Below are 18,251 nucleotides of genomic sequence, written 5' to 3' on the forward strand. Positions count from 1 at the left end.
CCTTATTGTAGAATGCACTGGGAAATGTTAATCCCCCAGTGATATTGTGACTTTTCATGCTTCTGACCACTAGGGGGCAGTGCGGGTCTTTCACTGTTTGGTTTCTCACCGGGCCGCTATAGCAGATATTGCTGCAGTTGGACGATTTCCAGAAAGACGTCACCATATGAAGCAGTGTTTGGCTCAGCCTCACCTCGCGCTGTCAGAAGAATTACCCCAATGTGAATGGAGACACATCCTGATGTGTGAGCTGTCAAAAGTATATAAAACAGACAGACATACAGAGAGATGGACAGACCAACAGACAGACAGGCTGGTTGGCTTGCTGACTGACTGAGCCTAGAGCTTTTTATCTCAAGGATAGGTGGCGGTAATACAGAATTGATAACATACAAGCATGCTTAATTCAATATACATATGTGCGCACGCACACACACACACACACACCACCCACATATTGTGTCAGTTCAGTGTTCCCCCCTCTGTGTTCTGAGTTCTGTGTCCTGTGTTCTGTTCCTTCTGCCGTGTTTTCTCTGTGTTGAGTACGTTACAACGTGGTTCACTGTACTAAGGGCAGAAATGGGTTCAGAGGCCCCCAAAGCACGACCAGCCACGCACGGCCATATCTCTCTTTAATCTCTGAAAAGCCAGAGCCGCAATAATCCTAAAATGACACCACAGTGTGTATGTTAGTGTGTGTGTGGGTGTATGTTAGTGTGTGTGTGTGTGTGTTTTTGTAGGAGTGGGTGTGTAGGTGTGTGTGTGTGTGTGTGTGTGTGTGTGTGTGTGTGTGTGTGTGTGTTTGTGTATATGTGTGTGTGTGTGTGTGTGTGTGTGTGTGTGTGTATATAGGAGTGGGTGTTAGTGTGTGTTTGCGTGTGTGTGTGTGTCTGTAGGAGTGGGTGTGTAGGTGTGTGCGCGTGCGTTGCATAAGAAGCAGAGTGCGCGGGCAGCTGCCCATGGTTTTGTTTAACCAGTTTGGTTAACAAATGTAAATCCAACATGGCATTTGCTTTGTTGTCAAGTGCTGCCTCCAGCCCCGGGTTGTGTGCACAGTGACACTCGGTACTCAAAGAGTATGAGGTATCAGTAGGCGAAAGGTGGGTGCCACACCGACCGTTCATGGCACCCATAGAGAGAGAGCCCCGCTCGTTCACCCTGCCCTGGGTCAGTGGTGCAGAGCGTGCCGTGTGAGGCCTCTTTCTCTTGGACCTCTGAAGTGCCGGCTAATTACCAGTGTGGGTCGATCAGCACATGGGTGGGGCGGTGAGGAGGGGGGTGGCGTGTTGGAACAGGAGTGGAGTGTCCTCCCTGGTGGCTGACATGTTGTCCAGGGACAGGAAGGAGCGAGTGGCTGTGGAGATGGAAAACAGACAGAGCCTGTGTTCTGAGCCTGCACGGCGGCAACATGTTTACCCGCCTCTGATTGGCCACACCTGAGACCACAACAATGGCTACCGTCAAGTGCTTTCTCGTCACTGCTTTGTTGTGTGTGTTCGCTCTCTCCCTTTCTCGCTCTGTCTCTTACTCTCTCTCTCTCTCTTTCTCTTTCTCTCTCTTTCTCGCTCTCTCTCCCTCTCTTAATCTCTCTCACATCTCTGTCTCTGATCCTCTCTCTCTCTCTCTCTCTCTCGCTCTCTCTCTCGCACTCTCACATCTCTGTCGCACTCTCTTATTCTCTCATCTCTCTGCCTCCTTTTCCTCCTTTCCTCTTCATTCTCTTCCTCATTTGTCTATGAACCTTTATCTTGTTTACGTCACCATCTCGCCTTACTACTTGCATACATTCCTCCCTCCCTGCTCTCTCCCTCCGGTGATAATGTCCCCCTAGCCTCGTTTTTACATCTTCCCCAACGGCTGCACACGACAGAAGATATGTAAAGCACCCCCTCTTCTCCCTCCATCCTCCATCCTCCACCCACCCTCCCTCCCGCACCGTCACCACAGCCTCCACCCTCCACCGCCAAACCTTTGTTCAGGTTGTTTACATTCCTCCGACAAGCACACTGCTCCCCTCCGCCTCTATATGGGACCTGACACAGAGGAGAAAAACCAAGCAAAGACATGAAAAACAAACTCTGTCTCCGTCTCCATCTCTCTCTCTCTCTCTCTCTCTGTTACACAGCAATTTCCCCGCTGAGTTCACATCACAGCTTCAGGGCGTTCCAGGGGCCTTTGCAGTCGGAACAACCTTATGTGCCCCTGCTTGATGTGGTGTGGAAAACATCTCAGTGCTGAGTGATCTTCTGGTGTGTGTGTGTGTGCGTGCATGTGTGTGTGTGTGTGTGTCTGTGTGTGCATGTGTGCAAGTGTGTGTGTGTGTGTGTGTGTGTGTGTGTGTGTGTGTGTGTGTGGCAAGGAGCAGCTCAGGATAATGACTAACAAGAGGAGGAAAGGACATAAAGTGAAAGTAGTTCACTGCTGATTGAAATCTTGCTGGGAACATGGGGGGGGGGAGCGTCTGTGCTGAGGCGTTGCTCGTGTTACAAAATGCAGCTAAGGCTTGTTCTTAAATGAACACAGAGAGTGGATGGATGGGATGGGATATAAGGACCTGTTATTGCCATAAAGCAAGGCAGATGGTTTTTGAGTGTGTGTCAAGTCTTATACGACAGTTAGACAATGTATTATCTATGTGTGCAAATGGTAAATGAACTATCTAAGCTGCTTCTTTCTGTAAGGGAGGCATAATAGATTTAGGTGTTCCCAGGTCTAGCATAATCCTCAATTGCACTCTCACCGAGGTTGAAGGTTTGTTTAGAAATTCAGTTTGGAAAAATGTCCGCCAGTGATAAATGACCTCACTCCAGGTAAATGATTGTGAGAGGATGTCTCCTTATGTCTGCTGTTATGTCCCAGTGTGTTCCAGCGCTCCTAAGCTTCCCCTGGCTGCCTTGAATCACCCCCCTGCTGGGAACCTCTTGTCTATTGATTAAGCAGCGAGGAGAGGTTGTACAAAAATTGCCACAGCCCCCTCTGGGAGGGTCAATAGCTTGACTAGGATTGCCACTACTGCATGTCTGGGTATTGATGAGTTCGGTTGAATCATGTTTGTCATGTGTTTCTTCACCGGCTCATCAGAGCAAGCTGTTCTGCAGAGAGTTGGGCAGGCCAGAAGGAGTATATGTGTGTGCATTAGTAAGTGCTATGGCTTCCTTGTGAACTGCAATAGGCATGCTCAGAGAGGCCCAGGGGCAGTGCCAGCGTGTTTGTATCCATCCTTTTGTTGTTGGATTGACTCACTGCTGGCGGTCGTCCATTCTTGGGGTGTGCAGATGGCGTGATAGATTGTGTGAGTATGTTTGTGGTAAAACATTAGAAATGAGAAAGGTCTGCGTTCAAATTTGAATTAAACAGTAATGGAGTGGCAAATTGGGACGGAAAAATTGCCTCGTGTGGCAAACTCATCGGTACCAAATGTCTGTGTGCACTGCAATTGTTTTCAATGCATTATCGATTCAATGCGAATGAGTGGCTGCGCCATGGGCCAGGCGGGTGGCTGATGGCCATCCATAACCATAACCAGTCCCCCCGCTGGGCCTATACTCCCCTTTAAGCATACATGAAAAAGTATCCACTAGGTGGAGTCATCAAGGTTAAACTACATACAAATTCAAACATTATTTCCCATCGACACCTGACAGTAACCCATATGTACGTGGGGTCTCGACGTGCACCATAACCCCTTCCCTCTGTCTCCACCCTCCAGGAGTGCGAGGTCACGCCGCCGTGCACGGACCTCACCGTGCCCACCTCCCCGGAGGAGCTGCAGGAGTACTTGTGCTGGAAGCGCGACCGGGAGCGCATCGACCGGGAGCGCGTGGCGCGCCACAAGAACGCCAAGGGCCAGTGGAGGCGGGCGTGGGACGTGGACAAATCGGAGAGCATGTGAGAGCGCAGAGCACACCCGTCCCTCCACACCTGACAACCCGGACGACCAGAGCATTGCGATTCTTCCTGCAGTGGTCCTGTTTTCTTTGTGTTCAAAAAAACAGCTCAACATACACAAAATCACAGAGCGACGGTTAATTTCAAAGCACGGTGCAGAATGAGCTTTTCGCTGCGAATAGACAAAGGGAGAGCAACTATTTTTAGCGGTGGATGAAATGCCTTGCCTTTTTTGGCAAGGCTCAAACAAGCCCGACAGGCCTCGGACAGTGAAGGGAATGTGTTACCGGCGTTATTGGGACCATCTCTGAGGTTCTGCATGGATATGGAGCATGGGGGGGCACTCTGGCACTGCTGCTCAATACCAAGCCGTGGCCATGATAAACATCCATTAAAGACACAATAACACATGGCCTCTGCCTGCGTAATTAGCAGGGGGCATTCATGCATGCTTTATCGCAGACCTGCCTCCGAAGGCTTTCAGATTTTTTGGCAATAACAATAACAAGCAAATTCTTGTTTGAGGCAACGGCTTGAGTTGTGCTTGTGGCTAAACAGACATTTTGTGCTTCCAGGTTTTCTGACAAGGGTCTTCCTGAGAAGGAGCGTGGTCCAACCAGCAGAAGTAAGACATTCACACACACACACACACACACACACACACACACACACACACACACACACACACACACACACACACACACACACACACACACACATACTCACACATACTCACACACACACACACACACACAAACATGCGCAGACGCATCGCACATACAAACACACAGATGCAGACGCATCACACACAAACATACGGACGCGTGCGCGAGCAGTCTCCATTCTAGGTTGTTGTTCCTTATGCTGATTCCTCTGATGTTTCTCCAGGTGGGAGGAACACACGGAGAGCCCATCCCAGGACACATCTCCAGGAGCCACAGGGTACATGCTCATACCCCTTCTCTCAGAGCTGGGAAAACTATTTTTTTAACGTTTATTTAGCCACATTTTGACACTTTTGACAAAAGTAGGTGTTATAATATTCATAAAATAAATTTGAATATTATTATTATTATTATTATTATTATTATTATTTGTAGAGCATCATTCATAGAGAATGTGATTGTTGATTCAGCCCTATTTACAGTTAACTAAATAAGAATATACATTTCAAATAAAGAAAATAATAATACAATAAAGCACTGTTAAGTACAATCAAGCATACAAACAATTGAAGCAGCAGAATTAATGTCGATCAAAAGCAAAGGCAGGTGCCTTTGCTTTTGATCGACATTAATTCTGCTGCTTCAATTAAACTACAGACACTAAGATGGCCAGAGATTCCCTGTAGGCCTTTTTCACTAACCCTTTCCAAAGAGTTTAATGTCATGGCCTTTCCCGCCCTAGGTCCCGTGAGGGACAAAGTCAAAGACAAGGGCTCCAAAGGCGTTCCTGTGGTGAGCAGCAAAGCCAAGGGCAAGGACCGCCTGACAGGGAGGGCCCGCAGGTCAGTAACTAGCGCACCCTCTGCCCTCAGCGGCCGCCACTATGGAAAACCATTCAAACAGATCACATCCACCATCTGAACTCCAAAGGACTCGTCTTGCCTTGCTCAATGAAACCCAGTGAAGACGCTAAACTTGAAGCGGATGTGGGAGAGCTCAGTTTTTTCCCACATGCCCCCCCCCCCCCCCCCCGCCCCAAATTCCCCCTTGCGTGTCATGGGACGTGACTGACGACATAACTGTCCAACCAGGCCCTCTAATTGCCTGGTGGACTGCCGCTGGTGGACGGATGCTGCTGTCTTCCTGTGGGTAGAGACAGTCTGATATTTAAGAGCTGCATGGAACATAAGCCCTGTTTATATTGTCTCAACCCACAGGATCCCAAGCAGAGAACTCTAATAAAGGGGGCCGGCTGGAGACTGTTTCTTAATGTTTTCCTCTGTAGCTAGCTATGGTGGCAGCCAAGCACATGGGGATTTCTACAGTGATTTGGGTTGTTAGGCCGGGATATTGTTACTAACGAGAAAATGTGTTAATTATGGCAGGAGAAAACTGCTGATTTCACAGGTGAGGGCAGCTGCAAGCAGATATGCACACTAACTATACTGCACATTTTCATGTGCTTGCTTTAATTCATCATCATATTTAGCAGCTGTCATACATCTCCTCTTCCATAACCTTCAAAATATATTTTTACAGGACAGTATTTGTGTGATTCATGTGTCAATACACCTACTACAGAGACGTCTTTAAAATGTCATCTTGAACTGATATCTTTAACATGGTAGAGTCAAACCTTGGAATGAGTTTATCAAGTGAGTGAGTTTATCATGCCAACGAGGGACAGGTTTTCACATAAACTTGCGTGTTTTCTCAGATGGGACGCCGACGAGGCCGGAGAGCCTGCGCAGGTGAGAGTTCAAACTTTCCTTCTCTCATTGAAATAGACGTGCACGGCATGACCTGGCCACACCTCACACCGTCCTTATTCCATCTCTACCTCAATTGTGATCACCGTTAATCACTCTCTACTCCGCTGCTTATCCTAGTCCACCGACATAAGCTTGGAAGAACTCCTGGAAGAACTCGATGCCTTGAGCGAGCCCGAAGATAAAGAGGAGGATGACGTCGACGACGAAGGTGGAGAGGGCAAAGACAGGGACCCCCCAAAGGGGAAGACCCCCCCCAGCCCAGAGGGGATCCACACCGGGGGGGGCCCGAGCGGTCCAGCCTCTACGGGGCCGGAGCGGAGCGGTGGGCCCGCGGCTGGGGGTGAGCGGCCCCGGACGAAGAACGGGGCGCTCTCCTGCCCCAGAGGACCGGAGAAGAGGGTCCGCTTCTCAGAGGAGCTCATCAAGGGGGCGGAGCGCGCCACAGACCCCAAGGGACCCGCCGCCCTCCGACCCCCCCGCCCCCGAGAGGGGGGTGAGGCGGGGGAGGTGGGTGAGGTGGCTGAGGCGGGGGAGGCGGCTGAGGTGGGTGAGGTGGCTGAGGCGGGGGAGGCGGCTGAGGCGGGGGAGGTGGGGGAGGTGGGGGAGGTGGGGGAGATGGGGGAGGTTGGTGAGGCGGGGGAGGTGGGGGAGATGGGGGAGGTTGGTGAGGCAGGGGAGGTGGGGGAGATGGGGGAGGTTGGTGAGGCGGGGGAGGTGGGGGAGATGGGGGAGGTTGGTGAGGTGGCTGAGGTGGGGGAGGTGGCTGAGGTGGGGGAGGTGGCTGAGGTGGGGGAGGTGGGGGAGGAGGCAGAGGCGGGGGAGGTGGGGGAGGTGGCTGAGGCGGGGGAGGCTTCAGATCCCGGCAGAAGAACCCAACGGGAGTCTGACGGCCCCCAGGAGGTGGTTCAGAGCCCGGCTCCGGATCCCAGCGACGGAGCCGTCAAGTTAAGCTGTGGAGCGCAGCCTGTTGTCCAGCAGCCTGTTGTCCAGCAGCCTGTTGTCCAGCAGCAGGTCCCCTCCCCGACAGAACACGGAGAACAGAACAGTGACGTCCCCCCTGCTGAGCAGTCTGGGGGGTCTGGTCAGGAGAGCCCAGAGGGCCCCACCGAACATGCCAAGTGCAATATCAGCAACAGGAACACAGGTAGACATATCAGTTGAATTTAATTTAATTTAATTTAATTAAAAAAATGTATTTTATTTGTTGAGATTCCGAATTATTTTATCGAGAGATACCTTTTCAGGACAGCAGCAGTACGTTAAAACACAGGAAACAGCGTTGAACAGAAACACACGTGACGTCATTTGTCACTGCATTGGTGGTCATTAGGGCCTTGCACATGGGCAATGGGAATGTCCTTCATTTGTCCCATGTTGATGTTGTTTTAACAGAGGAGCGCATAGAAGGTCTCTCTGTGCTGAGCTTGGAGTCCAGAGACACGTGTTCAAAAGCCACCACCAACACTGACAAGGTAAGTAACGAATTATCACGCCAGCATAACACCGGGTTAATCTGAACTCTTCTCATCCGCTATTAGAAGATGCTTTAGTAGTGTGGCAATCATTACAACTGCCCCAAATTATATATTTCCAATCTAGAGCAGTGAGGGGAGGAGAATGAGTTCAAGCTGCCTCCCATCCTCCAGACTCACAGAATAAGATGTGCAGCTCAGTAGATTACGAGGACACAAGGTTGTCCTGTGGCAAAACGTAAGCAAGTTAATAACGGCTCTGTTGTATATTTATTCTAGGCCTTTCAGTGAGTCGCTCTGTGCAGATGGAATACATGTGAAATTGCTGATGCATTACATTGGCCAATTACTATCCCCGGAAAATTTTAACTAACTAAGCATGGTTTCTCATGGGGATTTTTAAGAGAAGTAGCCTCTCCCATTCGTCAACTTAGACAACTTAGTGCCCCTTAGTGCCGAAGCACTAAGCTGAGCACCCAGGTGCCATCCATCAAGTCTGCAAGGGCTCTTCAGTACTGAAATAGGCCAATAGGATTAGGGCCAGGTTAAATTGGTTTCCAAAAAATACTAATTTGTCATATCAACCAATCACTATGAACCCAAGGTCACTTGTTAGTGTGAGTGGTAGAAAAGCATACACACTTGACCCAAGCATACACACTCAATATTTTCATTGAGTGTGTTTCATTTCGTTGATCCAGTGCCTCTTCAACAAATCCATTACCTACATTTATTGTTTTTGTCTTGCAGGCAAGAGAGAACGGGAAGATCGTCTGAGGCGATTTCTGAAATAAAAAACTGCAACCAAAACACAGTGTTAACATTGAAGACTTACCCAGCTGGAGTTTAATACTTTTACTTCCAGTTTGCCTTTTATTTATCTTTTCTATTGCTTTGTGAAGTTGCCATTGTGCTGGGCTGTGTGTGTGTCCCAATCGTTGCGTGAGCACAGCACGTTCCAACACAGCTTGTTGGCAATCTCATACGTTTGCTACAGTGCCCTTATTAATAACTTCAACAATATGCCCCAAGTGGCCAATGACCTGCAAGTTAAGACAAAGGTCACCTCGCAATACTATAGGGGTCAAGGTTCAAATAGGCTTCCATCACTAATATCCTGGATAGTGATGATAGGTAACAGATGGGAGCCTAGAGGCCCTGCCACTCTGAGCTACACATCTTAACTTGAACACAGGAACGGAAGAGCGTTTACTGGAAAGAAATCTTCCCCTCGTTTTGCTTCCAAGCACTTTAATGATGAGTATTGTCATAATATACACTGTGTTCGTATGCTGTTTACTTGCCAGAATTATGAATGTGTCTTTTGTTTACATTTGGGAGGGGGTTTCTGCAGCACTTCTTGGTTGGATGTTCAGTGGTATTTTGTATTAATATGAAAGTATTCACAGGTTTAGATCTGCACATCTACAAAATATCCAAATTTGCACACATTTGACACTGTAAAATCCAGATTATTTTGGCCAACATCGTTTTTTATGGAACAACATGAAGTCTCTCAAAGTCCTTCGATGACTTTAACCGAGACCTGACTTTATACCCAAACGTCTCTTCTCATGAAGTCTGTTTATCTATACAAGTTTTCTAACCAGGATTTTAAATGTTTAGATGACGCTCGAATCGTCTTTTGTATTGTGTTACTACAAAACTATACAGGCTTGCAAGACAACTCGCAACGGCTCAACTGGTCCAATCGGGACGCATGGTTGTTGCCAATTGCTGTCAGTGTTTAGATGTCGCTAGCAGAGGCTAACAGCCTCATGTAGCAACTTTCCATATAATACTGCTTCACTTCCCTGAGCAACAGTAATATTTTGCACTAGTGTACTCCTCGGTACATCATGACTTAGCATCAGCAGCTTCAAAAGGCCTCCTTTGTTTCGATCATGAGGACCATACCTCTAGTAAGGGCAATGGAAGCTTGATACAATAATAGTATTTGAATGTAGGGGTAGGCGTTTTTTATTCATATCTATTGAGATTATCTTTACATCCGGACAGCAATCAATAAATCAAATGCTATGACAAAAAAAAGACAAATCTGCAAAAAGAAGCCTGTCCAATGATTTAAATCGGCCCGAATGAAATGATTGGATGGCTTGCCTACTGCCCAGCAACCTGCACACACTCTGCCCGCCCACCCATTGCACATATCCAGAGTCGTCCATGAGAATAGGCAGACCTATAACTATTGCTTGAGAGCTAATCACGTTTTTTGGGGGAGTGGCTTTTGAGGGTGGCATGAAGGGAGGAGTGGGACTTTTTCGTTTGACACTCAAGCTCTCTCCAAACTGCCTACCCCACCTTTAACACAAAATATTTGGCCTCTCACGATAACCTTTAAACATGATGAGTGCAGAAGCCAGATGTAGTCTCAGTGTTTGAAGACAGTCTTGCTCTGCTTCTAAGTTGCATTTTAATGCGTTCATATGTCGCAGAGTGGGGTTGATAGTGATTCATTTGCACAGCACATAGTAATTGCTTTGGTTTCGTGGGCTGAAAAGGGTCTCGCTTTTCTGCCTTAATTTACATAGACTAAAGACATGAAACATTTCAAGGCTAATGAGAGCCACCACATGACCCGAACAAGCGGAATGGGTTAGTGTTTTTTTATTGGGCCCGAGACGCGTTTGTTGTCTTTTGTAATTGTTAGTGAGAACTATTACGTTTTAAGCCATTGTTGTTCTTATAGATTGAATGTGCCTTACATATAAGTTTCTCCAAATGAGGAAGAGGACAAACGTTATGGTAACACGATACAGTAATCTGTACTAGCATAGTGACAGTGCACTATTGTTATTTCTGATTGTATTTATTGGCCTTTTCATATGGAAACCTGAATGTTAGTAACTAGGATTCTGCAAACTGTTTTAACAATGTTACATGTTGTGTTTCGATTCTGTAAAGATTTATTTATTATCATGTAATATTCTTTTTTACCATAGCACTTGACAATAATGAATACAATTCACGTCACTTTAGTAATAACATAGTATAGTTTATGTCACTGTTATTCAGATCAATAATATGCTCTAAGATACAGCAATGGTCTATAATCTACAGCCTTTTGAATATGTAGTGTGCATCGCAGCGGTCAGAGTCATTCCATCTCTCGGGAGAGAAGTATGGTTTTTGAAGGGGTGCATGATCAAGTATGTGAACTGTGTGTACTGCTGTGACTACTGTCAACATTTAGGTTCAGGTAACGTTCATTAACACATGGAACACAGACTTTTTCACTGTGTAATACATGCTGATGTCCAACATTTTCTGATGTCCGTTTGGACATCTTTAGTGAAGGCCATCTAGAATGTGATTAATCAGTTTATCGACAATGCGAGGGTCAGTGCTCTCATAAATGATTAATTTCTCATAAATTATTAATTTATGAGATGCGTTGGACCTGCGAGGCCCAGTTTAGGGTTGTAGGTGATTGTTTAAGAAAGTGTTGCTTCAGGTAGATCTTCTCTATCCTAATGGCATATTTGAAAGGTCAGATCATTTTTTTTGAAGGATGGTTCTGATTGGACGGACGCTGCGCCACTCTTTGTTCTCACATTGTAGGATAAAGGAAGGCATTGGCTCATGTGTTTGTTTGATGTGATGCACACTAGTGAACCGTCGCATTTACCTGTGTATGGGATGTCAATGAAGCTGTTATAGTGTTTTTACTCTTTAAAAGAATGAAAAGCTCTTGTATGTGAAACATCTCTGTGCGACATTCTACATAGAAAATGATTGGAGCGAAGGCATACAGCACATTAATAAAAGGCTTTCTGTATTTTAGACATAACCTGACTTGCATTTTTTGTCGGTTGCAACATCATCATTCAACCCCATTAACCCCACCCCCTCACCACACACCTACACACACATACACACTTCTTTGTTGAGATAAAGGCAGAGATAAACAGGCAAAGATGTGGAGAGCAGGGTAGCAACCAGAGACTGAGGAGAGAACAGAGACAATTAGTGGCGGCGAATCATCCTTGTTCAACAGTGAGTTGGTGCGAGACCTGTGAGACCCATGGACCTATAAAGGCGAGCCATCATGTCTGATTAATTCCTTTATTTTCAGAGGGGCCCACTCCCCACAGTCCAGTCGCACGCAAAGTGGTTCCTCCCTTACCGACGGCAACTCTCCCAGGAGGGGCTTTTAATTTTTGCATCCAAGGGGGACGTTCTGCTGGGAAGCCTTCTGTCATTAGACAAACACAGAGGAAGGGCGAGACAGGGGAAGAAAGAGAGAGAGAGCGAGAGAGCGAGAGTAAAGAGTGTTCCCTTACAAACGACATAAACTTCACTTAAATCTGCAGTGCACTGCCGTAGTATTGTTCAAAATGATTAAAGACTACAGAGAAAAACTATCCACCCACGGCACTCAATCATTGTCAGGATGTATTTTTTGTATCACTTTTGAGTCAACCTGGTCTAAAGAAACAATGAAATATCTCATTTGGATCAAAGGCAATGGCTCCAGTGAAAAAGGTTACAGCGAGCTGCTTTTAAATTCAAATTCAAAGGTTTTTATTTGTCACATACTCAGACAGGATATGGTGCTGCGGGAGGAATCATTGACAGGCACAGACTTTGCTTGCTGGTTATCATTTGTGTTTTCAAATGACTATTTTATCAGTCTATGGTGTAGTGGAGCATGAGAGAGACAGGAAGTTATTCAATGCAGGTAAACATGTGTATACACTGTATTGAATACTATATATATGATACTGGAGTGTCACACATACACCTGTGTGTATTTGCGTGCATGTGCACGTTTGCAATCCCCCTCTTTCAATAGCATTAAACCTTTTAACACTTCACTCGGGCCGGTGAGTGCTAATGCCTGGAGTGTGTGATGGAACAGAACATTACTGTGGGTGCAGTAGATAATCCCAGAGGGCCCGGGATGGAGCAATTGAAGTGCAGCAGCAGTGCAGGATTATGTCACCTCCGCACCACGGTGAGAGCGGTGTGGACTCATCAAGCAAAAGGTGTTTTGTCTCTCTCTCTCTCTCTCTCTCTCTCTCTCTCTCTCTCTCTCTCTCTCTCTCTCTCTCTCTCTCTCTCTCTCTCTCTCTCTCTCTCTCTCTCTCTCTCTCTCTCTCTCTCTCTCGAGCCCTTCAGCCTCGACAGTACAGCGCTGTGAGACGATGCCGAGGCTGTTTGTCTGTTTGTTAGCTTGAAGCTCCTCTGTGACACACAGTGGGAAGCAAAAGTTCACCTTCAAAAGACTCACCCTCAAAAGACTCACAACACAAAACTCAAACCCTCACCCATTGAAAGAAAACTCTCCAAGCTATCACGCCCAGCTCTTGTCCAACCGCAGCACTTACCGCTGAAGCTGGTAAAACACTCAGCGCTCGCCATCCTATTTATGGAGCTGGTTTGTACTGCTGTGTGGTTTTGAGGCCTCATTTGTCATGCAACCAAAACACTTTCATGATCGATTATACTATTCCGGCTAACCCCTCGGCGATGCTTCCTCTGAGAACTGTTTAACTCCAAGATTACACAAACCACACCTCTTTTGGTATTGAATCATCATTGTTCATCGACTATATAGGTCAAATCAAAAATTAATCTTTCATTCTCTCTCTCTCTCTCCTGTCTCCTGTGACCTTGACAGAAGGTCACAGGAGGCAGGAGAGAGCAGACGAACGTGGGGCCGGTGGCAGCCCCCCCAGGGCTCCACTGAGGATCACAACGTGCGTCATCTCCCCCTCATGGCCTTCTCCATCCGCCCAGGATGTGACAGCCACGCCCTCGGCAGCTGGCCCCGGCACAGAGACAGAGCCCTGGGGGAGAGGGGGGGGAGAGGGGGGGAGAGGGGGGGAGGGCTGACCGGGCGTCACCCTGGTAACCGTCACATAACCTCCCTGGTTCCCCTACCAACCTTGTCCACTGTAGATGTATGGAGTGAGTAGTATATTGTGTTTTTGTTATGATAGCCAGTATTTTATTTTGTTTTATTCTATAATTGTTTTGTATTTCTTATTTCATTCTGATTATTTGCGGACCTCAATATGGTTTATCATTCTCTCTTATAATTTTTTTTTTATTAGTTATTTATTTATTGACCTTGGGCTTCCTGGTCCTGGTTTCTTTGTGGCTCATGTGAGCAACAAGACGTTTCTACATGTTGGTGGCTTGAGAATGGATCTCTCCATGTACGCCCGTGTATTGAGATGAAAGGCACCCTGGAGAACTAATCTCTCGCTAACAAGGACACTGCCTCTGCAGTGCACCTGCGTCCACGAAACCGTTCTATGCAGCAATGAGGAATTCATTCACTCACTGACACACAGGCTAAGTCACTCTCTCACTCACACACACACACACACACACACACACACACACACACACACAGGCTAACTCACTCTCTCACTCACACACAGGCTAACTCACTCTCTCACTCACACACAGGCTAACTCACTCTCTCACTCACACACAGGCTAACTCACTCTCTCACTCACAGTGATTTATTGATTGATGGGAGTGTTCTGAGATTAAGAAATAAAACTCCACCAAAACACTATTAGATAATAATCTCCATAATCTCTCATTCAATGTAACACGTCTGATAACGGAAGTACAATGGCCAGTGATGATGCATGCAGTACGGAGTTTCAGTGGTCCAGCATTCAGCCCATCATTTAGCCTGTGTGGCTGCTTCTTGTAATATGCCGTCACTTTGTACCGTTTTGAAATGCTCTGTGTTAATATTTAATCGTTTTTACACTGTTGTTTTAGGATATGAGTATACTTTGGTACCTCATGCTTGGTTTATAGGTCTGTTCAGAATGGTTTCATGCATTGTTCTGTCTGGAGAATGAAATCTTTCACAAACCAGCCATTCCCCATAGTCATTATATTTCTGAGAGCAAGGCAGTTCAATATAAACCCCCCAAAAACATATAGGTTCATATTTTAATATTCATACTAATGGCTTTGATTCACATCAATTTCACTAAAAGCTTGCATAGACCCATCCTTGCAACCGGAAGCCCTAGAGTTGGCACTTCCATGTGAAGGATTTGGCTCGCACATTTTCTTTCCTCTCTCCTCTCGGTTATCTCATCTGCTAATGCTAATCTCAAGAGGCAATCTATAACATCAAATAAATCCAGGGGTCACAAGGGCTGAAGTAGGACCTTGACGTCCCCTCCTTTCCCCCCTTCCCATTAGCAGGTCAGTGGTGAGGTGCATCTTCCACATCTTGGTCAATAACTCCAGGGTCGTTACTCACTGGAGTTTCATTCATCATGGCACGCTCAGACGCTGGCTGAGCGTCTCCCTGTCTTTTAAGGACATGGTGGAGAGGCCACTGTAGCCGTGGACTAAATGTGCCAACTTTGGAAAAACATCCTGTTTATCTCAACAGAGAGGCTACGGGTTAAGAGGTCAGAATCGATGACCCGACACGAACGTCAGTTCTGATGGTATGTTGGGCGTTACGTGGTTGTGATCTCTACGGGGGTCACCACTATGAACACTGAGGCATTGAAGACATCTTAGGACTGAAGCGCTTTAAACCAGTAACACTCTTCACCACCAAGCATGCACCAAGCGGGCTTCATCTTCCTTCCCTGAGAACGTTGGATCAAAATAGCACCAAGCGGTATTGTGTAATGTGTTCCTCTCCTCTCTCCTTTACACACACACACACACATGCACGTGCACACTCATGCACACACACACACACACATACACATGGCCATGCATCATGCATGCATGCACGCACCCACACACACACACACACACACACAGTAACAACAGAGTCTGAGAATCGATACACCTCCCTCTCTCACATACACACACACACACACACACACACACACACACACACAAAGAGGCAGCACAGTGTTCAAGTATGAACAAACAACCTCAGTCACACTTCCCCTCCTTGATCATTCACCACATGTGACTGCATGGAGTGTACCCCCTTCCCCTTTATTAACCAGGAACGTTCCCTTTGCTCTTAAGGACACACACACACACACACACACACACACACACACACACACACACACACACACACAGGTTCGGTTTTTGATGATTTGATTTGATAATGATTGATTAAATGCCAGACTTGACGGATGCCCCTTAAACAGACCTTTTTTTTCAACCATTGATTTAACTTATCTTCAAATTCCCTCCAATCAATTACGGGGAGCAGACAGTGGAACTTGATGCCAGGAGTGGGACGTGAACTGATAACCTCTAGCTGTGAATTCTACTGTTTACTTTGTAGAAACGGTAACACATAACACTTCTCCTGGTTAAATAAAAAAAAATTGAAAACGAAAAGCATCTATTATGGCTTCATTAATAGTTAAAACAGCATGAATCACATTTGTCACATGTTACTTTTTAATATACCCGTATTCTATAAGTCATGGAAAGGAATCACTTCATATTTGATGTTTATTTGTACCTTGGTTTATGGACATACCTATACTTGTGTACATACTGCTGAATTAATATAAAGAGTCTAATTACACTAAAATTTCATCCGCCCAAAAAGGTGGGACACCTGCCTTTTGTACAATAACACAACACATCTCTATGGTCATATGCACATACCTGAGTGTTACTTAATTATGCAGGTTGTCCCGTGTCCCAATATAATCCATAACTTCCCATTAAATACAATTAAGCCTATTGAATATTGATTTAGACCATTCAATAAATGGGAACATTGATTAGCGTTGCAAAGATTGTAGTTAAAACAATCTTGAATCCTACATTCTACCGGACCAAAACGTGTCTAGCAGTAGTGTTGGTCGTACAGTATAGACGGGCGATATAATCCAAAGCTGCAGTAGGTTGGTCACATGTTATAGATTTAAGGCATACTGGCCCAACGGAGAACGCACGGTGATGGGGAGGGGAGTATGAACTAATATTCCTTTGAGAAAGTCCTGCTTCAAGTCTTATCCGTTTGGTGGTCGGGGGGCAGAGTGGGGTTCACAGAATAAAACATCTGCAACTCCTGCATGAAGCCTGTGCAATTCAGCATTAATGGCGCTCAACAAAAAAGAGTTTGAAAAGAATAAACAAAAACAAATGAAAAACACAACCAGTGACCGACCTGCGGCATTGAGTCTGTGAAACACTTCTTGTTGGACCCTTTAGTGTGTGTGTGTGTGTGTGTGTGTGTGTGTGTATGTATATGGGAGTGTGTGTGTGTATGTATGTATATGGGAGTGTGTGTGTGTGTGTGTGTGTGTGTGTGTGTGTCTGGGTAGTGGAGGCCTCATCACTCTCCTCCACGGACAGGATGCTTGGTCGTGGAGGCGGCCTTGACCGGAGAAACGGTACGAGCAGCTGCAGCATCTTCCGTCCCCTGCTTAGCATTGCGTTTGCTATTCGCACCGTCAGTCGCTTTAGGTGCACCATCACCATCCCTCTTGTCCCCCTCGTCGAACATGGCGTCCGTCGGCGAGCTGTACAGAGGCTGTGATTGATGTCTGTCTCTGCCCAGAGACGAGTCTGATCTGTCCGCAGCAGCATCAGCAGCAGCTCGGGGGGTCGTGTAGAGACCGTCCACGTCCTGAGTCGAGTGCGGGCTTTCCGCTCGACCGGCGTCCGGTGAGCCACCCGTTGCGCCCTCCCCTCTGCTGTCCCACTGAAACGTGTGGCTCTGAGACAGCGACCGCTGCTGTGTGTCATTGAGATATATAAGCTCTGTCTGTGTAGAGTTCACCTCTGTGGCGTTTTTGCTCGTGGAGATATTAGAGGAGATGTTTGCGGTGGAGGTGGTGGGGAAGGTGGTGGTGACCCCCGATATCCCAGGCTTCCCCCCAGAGGAGGACGAGCTGGTGGGCTTCCATATCAAGCTGTAATAAATGGCTAGAATTATGGCTGCTAAGGACACAGACAACACATATGCAAACACAGTGGCTAGTCTCACCCATTTCTTATTGGTCTTAGCAGCCATCTTAGCCTTTTTGTCCCCCGTGTAAGTAGCGGGTTTGCCCCTCTCCATATTGGGCATGAAGTCCCGCTCTCTCATATTGCCCCTGTTTTTCCCGCGATGTTCCACCACCCCGTCCGTCTTGAAGCCTTATTATGGATCCACAATCCAAAGAGAATGAATGACGCAAAAAAACACCTTCAACGGCGAAATAACCGTTGCTTTTTTGGAGGGGTTAAATAGATTTGCGGTGAAAGTGTGCTGAGCCTAATCAACGGTGCCCTGTGCAGCATTGCGAATCATCGTAGCCTTCATCAAGCATCCATTCGGGATATCGCGCGTCCCACGGTCAATGTAGTTGCATCCTCTCGCGACCGCATCCAGGGGTTGGAAGGAAGGAAAAAAAAGAACAAGCTGTTTTTCGGCCCTCGGCAGATTTCCCCGGTGTTAGGAATAGACAACATGTATTAAAAACCATGAAGTGAGATCATATACGACACACAACTGTCCGTCTTTCCAG

The 18,251-nt window shown here is 46.8% G+C and overlaps 2 protein-coding genes across 2 annotated transcripts in view; one reads left to right on the forward strand and one right to left on the reverse strand.

Moving 5' to 3' along the window:
• Positions 1–11,602, forward strand: part of ccdc9b (coiled-coil domain containing 9B) — a 19,759-nt gene extending 8,157 nt beyond the window's left edge. The window contains exons 6-14 of the mRNA XM_084481709.1: positions 3,710–3,888; positions 4,464–4,513; positions 4,777–4,830; positions 5,296–5,395; positions 6,271–6,304; positions 6,443–6,922; positions 7,121–7,469; positions 7,718–7,797; positions 8,548–11,602. Of these exons, the coding sequence (XP_084337835.1) occupies positions 3,710–3,888; positions 4,464–4,513; positions 4,777–4,830; positions 5,296–5,395; positions 6,271–6,304; positions 6,443–6,922; positions 7,121–7,469; positions 7,718–7,797; positions 8,548–8,574 (1,353 nt within the window). The 3' untranslated portion in view covers positions 8,575–11,602. The remainder of the gene's footprint in view (positions 1–3,709; positions 3,889–4,463; positions 4,514–4,776; positions 4,831–5,295; positions 5,396–6,270; positions 6,305–6,442; positions 6,923–7,120; positions 7,470–7,717; positions 7,798–8,547) is intronic.
• A 4,990-nt stretch (positions 11,603–16,592) lies between these two features.
• LOC311362219 (uncharacterized protein) lies at positions 16,593–17,914 on the reverse strand. The gene has a single exon (XM_084482030.1). It carries the CDS (start codon positions 17,828–17,830, stop codon positions 17,075–17,077), a length of 756 nt encoding a protein of 251 aa, XP_084338156.1. The 5' UTR covers positions 17,831–17,914; the 3' UTR covers positions 16,593–17,074.
• Positions 17,915–18,251: the final 337 nt, after the last annotated feature.

Source organism: Micromesistius poutassou (genome assembly GCF_964030765.1).
Source record: "Micromesistius poutassou genome assembly, chromosome: 17".
NCBI classification, from domain to species: domain Eukaryota; kingdom Metazoa; phylum Chordata; class Actinopteri; order Gadiformes; family Gadidae; genus Micromesistius; species Micromesistius poutassou.